Source organism: Pteropus vampyrus, unplaced genomic scaffold, assembly GCF_000151845.1.
Source record: "Pteropus vampyrus isolate Shadow unplaced genomic scaffold, Pvam_2.0 Scaffold143, whole genome shotgun sequence".
Taxonomy (NCBI): Eukaryota; Metazoa; Chordata; class Mammalia; order Chiroptera; family Pteropodidae; genus Pteropus; species Pteropus vampyrus.
The window spans coordinates 1,493,536-1,503,161 of record NW_011888924.1 but is presented as its reverse complement, the minus strand read 5'-3'; the positions used below and the strand labels follow the sequence as shown (position 1 = coordinate 1,503,161).

Sequence of the window (9,626 nt, the reverse complement as noted above, 5' to 3'; positions counted from 1 at the left end):
TTTAAGATTTTGCTTCCAAGACAGAACTGAAGTATAAAGATTAAAAATATCTCTTTCAATTGATGTACATTTTATAGCTTTCTCCCCCTAACATCACACAATTCAGAAAGTAATTAAGCTATTTAGGGACTAAAAGAAAAAGGGGAGCAGTATCAATATCAGGGGCACAGAGATTTTCTGCTTAGCGTCCAAAAGGTCATTGGAAAGTACTCAGGTTTCCATAGTAACAGTAGCAGGTCTGATCATATCAACAAATAGCTACTATTTATCTGAGAGTCTCCAATGAACTATTCCCCCCCCACCTCCCAATCCGGAGAAGAAGAACGTTCTGAATTAGATAAAGTCTTCAAAGACAAGGGAGGGTTTGGAAAATCCAGTTTCAACAGTGGTAAACAGAAAAATGCTTGCTTGCTCTTTCTACATCTAGCCTAGCATCAGAGTGTCGTCTATGCTGATTTAAATATCTTAACTATAACAGTAATTGGATTCTATTAGCTTGTTAATTAGTAACAGGGATAATAATCTCGAAATGTTTCCATGGAAGAAGTAAGAGGAGATACATATGTGATCTTGAGGCAATCTGCAGAGTCTCCAGGGTAATCCTTCTAGTAGTTTCTGGACCTACATTTAGGATTTATTTTGTTAAATATGGAAATATGAAAATGGAGGGAGGGAAAAGTGACTCCTATGCCTGTCTTTGGGTGTGGTCAGTCTGAGAAAGCCAGGTAGAGGGCTGGGGTCATCAGTCCTTCTGGCTCCATTCCTCTATGGGAAGCAGGACTGGGGAAGCAGGTCTTGGTTAAAAATAAATGGCCCTGGAGACGAGGGGCCAAGCCTTAGGAGGAAGGCTCTGCCTCAGAGGAGAAGGGGATGGCAGAGCAGGGACTGTGACCTGGGCTCCAAAGCGGAGGAGCCTAAGAGCAGCTCGGTCACTTGCCTCACCTTTCCGCCTCCGCCCAGACTCCTCCCCTTCCTGTGATTTAAGACAACCCCAACTCTGGAGGTCGATGTGGGCCAAAGGGCTCAGGGGGAAGAACCAGCTGACTAATGAGCACAACACGACAATGCTCGAGCTCACTAATAACCATGGCAATGGACCAATGATGGTCAGATCCTCCGGAAATGTTTTAAACAAGGAAAAGATGTGGTTAGAAGATACATTTTCTTCCAACTGGAAAGTTGAATGTCACCCGTAACTCCCTAGGCATGGCTCGGGATGCAAATGATCCAGATCACAAATTTTGTGAAAGATCAAAATAGCAACATGCCACCAACAGAAATATTGGACTTTCATGGAATTGGTAACAAATCAACTGTTATTTCTACTGCGACTATCCTTGTTTATACTGTGCTCATTCTTGGTGTGGTTTATAGCGAACATCTGTCAGATGTGCTCACTTGAGTCTTTAATGAGGACCCTAAGCCAAACCACTGCACCAAGGTCAGTGCAGACGACTCCTTAATGGGAGACTGTTTACTCCCCTGACAACCACTGAAACCCTGTTTTCTCCAGAGATTATCTGATCCTTTGCCAGTTACACAGAGTTCCCAATTTACGAACACATTATGTTCCAGAAATCCATCTAAATGTACATGAGAATATATTTTCCCACAAAAACAATGTTATAAATGGTGATGTTCTCACTAATATGCCTCTATTTCATAATGTGGCTGGACCAGAGGACACAAAATATGCCCACTATTTAGGGTGCAATTTCAACACGAAATCCATTTTTTTTTTTTTTTTTAGAGAAGCTCCAGAAGCTAAAAAAAAAAAAAAAGTATCCTCTATCACCCAGTTTCTGCAATAAAATGCTGCTGCTGCTACTGATAATAAGAGCTAACATTTGTTTCTAAGTTTGCTTTTAGGACTCTTTTATTGACTCATTCAATCTTTAAAACACTACTATTAAGTAAATACTGCTTATTAGTCCTATTTACAGTGAAGGACATGCACAGGGAGGTCATATGGTTAATAAATGACAGAAACCAGGATTCGATTCTAGAGTCCATGGGCCTAACCGGGGGTTGATAAACAATGGCCCACAGGCCAATCAGTCTGGTCTGCTGCCTGTTTTTGTAAATAAAGTTTTATTGGAACACAGCCTCATCAACTTGTTTACATGTTGTCTGTGGCTACTTTTGTGCTATGAAGGCAGAGTTGAGTAGCTGCAACGGAGATTCCCTAATTCATAGTTACTTATTTTAAACCTATGAACTGCAAAGCCTTAAATGTTTATTATGTGACTCTTTACAGACAGTGTGCTGAGCAAGGGCTAGAGCATCCTCTGGCCACCTTTTCTCCAATGCTGGCTGTGAGTCTCACATGGGCCGTGGAGGCCTAGAAGCAGGAGGAACAGCAATCCTGAAGCCTGCCACCGTGATGGGCAGCCCAGGGGGAATCGCCCGCCAGCCCAGGGGGTTGTGATGTGTTCATTGCTCAACAAGCTTCCTGCCTCATTCCCAAAATGCTCCGCAGCAAGGCCCATGGGAACCCCACAGACGGGAGGGTCTGTTTGCTTTATTTCTGAAACATCGCTGAACGAACGAACAAATGTACGATTCATCTTTGTGAATCGGGGACAGGTGTACTTCATTTGAGGCAAACATGGAACCGGTTAAAGGCCCACAGGCACACTGTCCGTGGAGATCGTGGCCCAGGGTCAGGTCTGTTCTGTCCTTCAGGCAGACAGACTACTCTAGAGGGATGGTGCGTTACAGAGTAAGGTCATTTCCAACCATCTTGGGAATTTCTTTGGCTCCTATGAGCTTCACTCACTGATCATTCTGTTGGCCAAGACTGTCGAATCAACGGTAAATTAAACATGTTTTTTCCCATGTGAGAATACGAATGCAGTGGCAGAGTTACAAATGCTCGTGTGTTTTGATTCTTCTTTCATCGTATGGAATGACTTTTCATTCCTGGGGAAGGATCCGAAAGCCACATTTAGTTAACTCTTTCTGGAAACTAGAGCTGGACGTGGAAAGAATAACCTCGAGACTAGACGTTGTGCACTCCCACCGAGCGAGGCCTTTTTGGCCATCCTGCTGTGTTTCTCCCATTGTGATTCACCACTGACCTTTAAATTTTAAAAAAATGTCACTTAGCCAAATCCAACTGTTACCAGAGGATGGGAAAGTATAAAGAGCGGGTAGGGGAAAAGGACGAGCATGATGGAAAGTAGGTCAGGATGGCAATTATTTGGAGAGAAACACACAAAGAGGGGAGTCTGTAGACAGAGAGAGGCAATCATACTGTGGCTGGGGACTGAGACGGAGGAAATGGGGTGAAGGTTAAAGAAAATCCCATAAAGAGCACCCTGATGCCAAATGGAACCCTGTTTGGGAAGGCTGGCTGTCAGCAAGAACTGCTCAAATGCTGACACAGCCTTTCTGCACTTGGCACACCGCTTCCCAATGGTTTGGCACCGGAGAACTGTCGCAACTATCACATCTGTAAATCTTGACAAGACACCGTTATATGATTAAACCCCTGCCTAAAACCAGACCTGACTATTCTGTTTAAAAGGCAGTACGACTCAATAACAACAAAAAAACAAACGATCCAATCAAAAAGTGGGCAGAGCACCTGAACAGACACTTCTCCCATAAAGGACATACGAATGGCCAACAAATATATGAAAAGATGCTCAACATCGCTATTAGGGAAATGCAAATCAAAACCACCATGAGATACTATCTCATACCTGTTAGAATAGCTATAATCAACAGGACAATTAATAATAAATGTTGGAGAGGATGTAGAGAAATAAGAACCCTCATACACTGCTGGTGGGACTGTAAATTGGTACAGCCACAATGGAAAGCAGTATGGAGATTCCTCAAAAAATAGAATTGATCCACCATATGATCAAGCAATCTTGCTACTGAGTGTTTACCCCAAAGACTGGAAAACCCATATCTGAAAAGATATTTACACACCAATGTTCAAAGCAGCATTATTCACGATGGCCAGGACATGGAAGCAACCGAAGTGTCCTATGATAGATGACTGGCTAAAGAAGCTGTGGTACATATACATGATGGAACATTACTCAGCCGTAAGAAGAGATAAACTACTGCCATTTGTGACAACATGGATGGACCTCAAGGTAATCATGCTAAGCGAAATAAGCCAGACAGAAAAAGTTAAAAAATCACATGATATCACTTATATGTGGGATATAAACCTAAAAGCAACAAATGAACAAGACAAAGACTCAGGGACATGGACAATAGACTAGTGGTTAACAGAGGGTCGGCGCGGGGGCGGGGTGGGGGAAAGAAATGGGGAGGTAGACGGGGTAAAGGGGGTCAAAGATGTGGTGACAGAAAGAAATTTAACTATGGGAGGTGAACACACAATGTAAACATATATGCCTTACTGTTAAAATGTACAGCTGAAACTTATTGGATTTCGTTAACCAATGTCACCATAAAAAAAAATAAATTAAAAAAATAATAAATAAAATGCAGCACGACAGTTGTCATAAAATTCTCAGCATCTTTTGGACACCATCGTCTCGTGAGTTTCTGCTCTGTCTCTTGCAGTGTGTTTTACAAATGCTCTAAGTAAATGAGCTAATATGGATTCCAGTAAAATCTAGGAAATAGAAGCTGAAAGATGTTTAAAGAAAAAGCTGAAACAATTCACGCACGGGCTCGGGGCTCGGGGCTCGGGGCTCAGCGAGCTGGATGGTAGAGGCTCAGCCCCCCACGAAACTCTGCTGATATTCTCTCTCCTCTCCGATGCCACTCACCCCTGGCCGGATGCTCCCCTGCAAAGTGCACAGGTGCCCCAGGAGGGAGGAGCCAGCATGACACACACACGGCCTCTAAGCAGCCTCTGGAGACAAATGCTGCACTTCTGGCCTCAAGCCCTCTGGCCTGGTTTATTTTTCTTTATCTTTTTTTTTTTTTGAACTCTGGCCTTTATAAAAAGCTGGACTCGCTGCCCAGAAAAACAGAAAGGTTACTCACTAGGAAGCCATGGAAACGGAACATAAGAAGTGGGTTAATATTTCTCTATCAGCAATGCTAAGTCTCAGCCATTACCAAAGGGACACCATCGTGATGCACCAATACTGTTTTTCTCTTAAATGCGTTCTATACCACCTGTTCCCGACCCATTGGTTGCTCATGACCCCCACTGTGGCATTCAACTCAGTAAGGTTCTTTTTAGTTCCACAGGCCTCTCTCCTGCCTGGGACATCTGAGTAGTTAACGCTGGCACTCGAGTGTCCCCAAACTCTCTCAAGAAGGACTCATCCCTCACAGGGGTGGTGTGACATTGGGGAGGGGACTCCTGTCCAGTATTCCAGGCTCCTGGCCTCTGCTGTGGGGTGGAGATGACCGTAGATAATGAAGCAAGTGAAGAAAAAAAAACAAACAGAAACAGAGCTGACACGGGCACCTGAAGCTACCCCGAAGCCCAGCTTCCATCCTGGATTGCCTCTAAATATTATAAGGCCTCTGGAATGAACTTCATTTTATATCTATACGTATGTAAAGTGGCAAATGGCACCCTGTTTGGGAAGGCTGGCTGTCACCCAGAATTGCTCAAATGTTGACACAGCCTTTCTGTCCTGGCACACAGCTTCCCAACGGTTTGGCACTAGGGAACTGTTGCAACTATCACATTTATAAACCTTGACAAGACACTGTTATATGATTAAACCCCTGCCTTAAACCCGACCTGAATATTCTATTTAAAATGCAGCACAACGGTTGTCATAAAATCTCTTTCTATCTGTCTGCCTATTTATCTATTAATCTATTCATTTTTTTCCTATTTCTTTTTCTCCTATATTTTTTAAAAGCAGAGGTTGTAAGCTGGTTCCCGCTAGCCGAATCCTACCTGTGTCTAAAACAACGGACATGTGTTTGACCCACCCAGAGTTCAAGTTTCAGTAAGCTACTAATAGTAAAAGAAATCAGAACATGTCATGCAAAAATCTGGACTTTTGGTTTCTCTTGAAGAACCGGAAGATTTGGCAGCACGGGACACTCATTCGTGCATGACAATAATCAACAGGCACCGAATAGCCGTGGCTGCCACCTTTAGACGAGGCCTGCACTCACCAGCACACCCCAGTCCCCACTGCTCCATATTACCTCATCAGCCCTGAGGCCTGCTATTAGCTGCCATTTACGTGCATCATCTGTGACTCATTTCACTCATTTACGCTCCTGAGGGCATCGGGGCTCACAGCTGCTGCTTTTAAATATTTGCCATCAGCATCCACTTTAATCGAATATCAGTATAACAAAACACTTCGAACACTTTTATGTTTTACATCCTTTGGAATTCACTCTACCTGGACATGACCTACATGTTTCTTTGGGACGAAACTTTATCCGAGAGAAGGAAACAACAGAAAGAGGAAAATAAGACCAACATCCCATCTGTGTCGACATTTCAGTCACGGTACGGAGGCGACGTGCACGTACGTGTGCGTACGTGTGTATTACGTCTGAGTAGGGGGATCCCATGGAATCCTAAGCCTGAGGAAGAGAAAGATTCAAAAAGGAGGTAGCCGGCTGCCTAGACTGAACTGCCTGTTGTATGTATCCCTCAAAAAGCCTACATGCAGGGTGATTAGAGAAAACAGAAAAAAAAAAAAAAGAAAAAGAAAAGTTGTGACTCGGAAGCACAAGGCAAGTGTTTGGAGAAAAGGATGTTCATTAAGAGCCGAGAAGTCTGGGGAGGAAAGAGCAGTGGGGGTAGAGAGAAGAAGGAGGGAAGGGAGCAGAGAGGGAGAACAGGAGGAGGGAGAGGCGAGGCGAATGGACCGGAGAGGGGAGGACGGAGAGCACTGGCCTCTTCCAAAGACCTAGAGCAAACGTTCAGAGGCTGGTCCGGTGACTTAGTTCATCCACATGAACTCCGAAATGAAGGCCCAGGTGGCGTCCGCCGCGTGGGGGAGCGCGGCACTCGGCGCCTCGCCTGCCTTGCACGATGGGCAGACCGACTTCTCACGTGGAAGTCAACCGCGTCCTTTTCTGGGACATTTCCAGGTCCCACTCCCTCAATGACGATAGGCACAGAATGTCGGGAGGGCTGGCAGAGGTCAAAGATTAGGTAATACTGCCGTTTTTTAGAGAAAGAAGGTGATTAACATTTAAATTACTTTTTGCCGTTCAGCGGTGCCACCGACCATAAAAATCTGGCTCTCCTCAAAGTTACGCTTTCTCAAGGAAGGGCAGTTCCAGCAACTTCACTGGTATCCTCACCTCGAATTTCTGCCGGAGCTCCGCGTTTCCTTCCTCATCTCCTTCTGGAATGGGCACGTTGTAGTACTCACCTTCTTCTTGGTTAAGCAACTTGTACCTTTTGGAGACCCAGGAGAGAAGAACAGTCAGGCGCTCTGCGTCCGCACCACCCCAGGCCCAGCATCTCCCGTCCATCCCTCTCCATTCCAGCTGCTTCCGAAACGCATCCCGTGGGGAGACTACAGCCAGCTAACTTCATAGTCAGTGTCCGTTTTAGACTTAAACCAGCTTGTTTGCGGAATCTCCAAACACTCTAACATTGTGAGATGACTAGCCCGTGCCTGACACAGACGTAATGGCCTTGGGCTTCCTTACCATCCACTGGCCGGCATCTTCATCAACTCCGAAACGCCGAAGGAAAGGGAGCCCATGAAGTCGTTCCTTGTTGTTCGATCCCAGTCCCAGATTTCTACGGACAGTCGTCGGTCTTTATCCGAAGGTTTTAATTTGCTACAAAAGAACACACATACATAAACATACACACGAGGTTCTCTTGATCACGGTTTCTTGGGAGATACTCCATGCTCATGACCTGAGCCTGAGATTATAAAAACACATGTTCAACTCTCTTACCGTGATTCCTCATTGCCAACAAAGCAGCCCCCTGGCAACCAAAGTTCTAGACTAGGCGCTAGCAAACTATGACTCACAGGCCAAATCTGGCCCACTGCTTGTTTTTGTAAATAAAGCTTTATTGCAACACACCCACAGTCATTTGTTTACAGATTGTCTATGGCTACTTCGGCTCTAGAACAGCAGAATTGTGTGCTTGCAACAGAGACTATGAGACATAAAGTCTAATGTATTTACTATCCGGCCCTTTACGGAGCAAAGCTTGCCAGCCTGTTCTATAAAACAGAAAGCTACCTTTCTGGCTGTCCACAGGTAACCTGCTTCCTGGGCTCTAGTCTACGGAGGGAACCATCTGCTTGTGCGCAGCTGCAGTCAGCGCTTTCTCACCCCTGACTTATTTGTGCCATTCCTTCCTCCCATGCCCCTCTTCCTTCTTTCCTTCTACTGTCTCCGCCTCTGAAATCCTAGCACTCCATCAAGGCCCACTTTAAATGCCACCTCTGCCAAGAAGTCTTCCCTGCTTAAAAGTAAGGATGGTTTTCCCATTTCAGGGGCAATGGTGGCTTCTATGTTATTTATGTGTTCCACGTTTTAAAAAATATTCCAATTCTTACCTTACATCATCCCCTAACCCTAGAAAGACCCTAAGTTCATCGAGAGGTGGGACACACCTTACATGTTTTTATACCTTCTGTAAGAGAATTTTCGTACAGAGTACGCACTAGTAATACTTTGGGGCTGGCATCACATAACTCTTGGTAAACCAAGTTACTGTCCATCAGACAGCGGTGAGAAAAGCTACCTCTCCCCAACCCCAGCAGCAGTATGAGAGAGTCGAGTCTTAGGAATGAAGCAGTGTTTAAAGACGTTCAAAACAAGCCTGCCGCATTATCTCCGACAACGAGGCGGGCAGTTTTGCAGTGTGCAGGGAGGGACTTCAGTCAAGGAGAGAAGACCACACTTACAAGGTAAACGACTCATTCCACTGAGGGTTCAGTGTGGAGCGGATGGTTTTGGTTTTTTGTTTGCTTTCATTCTTGGGATCGGGAATAAGTTTCAGCTTCACGTAAGGGTCTGAAAGTCCATTTGGATCCATAGGGATGAGATTTTTTGCATCTCGTACTGTGAAGAGAGAAGGAGAAAGGATCACTTTACAAAGAGAACGGAACCATCTTGCCCGGTGTCAGTACGGAGCTGAATGAACGAGACAGCAAGATGGTGTCTGAGGGGAGAGGAGGCGAGGACCGGAAGTCTCTGACCCTCGGCAACAGAAAAGCTACCTGCTGCCCCCGCCTGCCCCCCATCACCAAAGATAACGGGCCCTTTTGTGGTCAAGCCGCGAGACACAGCATGGACCTAGACCAGAAGCATCTGTGATACCGGGGTGCCTGTGAGGAAAGAGAAACCCGAGTCCCCCCCTGCACCCACCCCGACCCGCGGAAGCAGAATGTGCACTGAGCCCCCGGGGCCAGCAGCAGCCCTTCCTGGGAGGACTGGCGCGTCCTCCCTCACATGCCACCAGCTGGCCTGGCCCAGGCGTTGCTCCTGGGAGGAGTCTGCTCTTCTCTTTGCAAAGGGCACGATTTCCAACCTGGCTACACCCTGGAATCACTTGGGAGGGGCTCTAAAAATTCCAGTGCCCGGAAGTAGAATCTCTGAGGGCCGTGCTCCAAACATCAGCTTTAAAAAGCTCCCCGGGTGATTTTCTCTCTTGTGCATCAGGGGCAAGAGCCGCCGGTGTGCACGGCTGTCATGCAGAATGTGCTCCACCTGCGTGCTAC

The 9,626-nt window shown here is 45.9% G+C and overlaps 1 protein-coding gene across 2 annotated transcripts in view; it reads right to left on the bottom strand.

Annotated features, from left to right (window-relative positions):
- Positions 1-9,626, bottom strand: part of PRKCA (protein kinase C alpha) — a 406,973-nt gene that overhangs the window by 77,061 nt on the left and 320,286 nt on the right. For both annotated transcript variants that reach the window (XM_011368504.2, XM_023535630.1), the window contains exons 6-8: positions 8,811-8,967; positions 7,588-7,722; positions 7,234-7,330 (exon numbers count right to left, since the gene is read on the bottom strand). In XM_011368504.2, the coding sequence (XP_011366806.1) occupies positions 7,234-7,330; positions 7,588-7,722; positions 8,811-8,967 (389 nt within the window). The remainder of the gene's footprint in view (positions 1-7,233; positions 7,331-7,587; positions 7,723-8,810; positions 8,968-9,626) is intronic.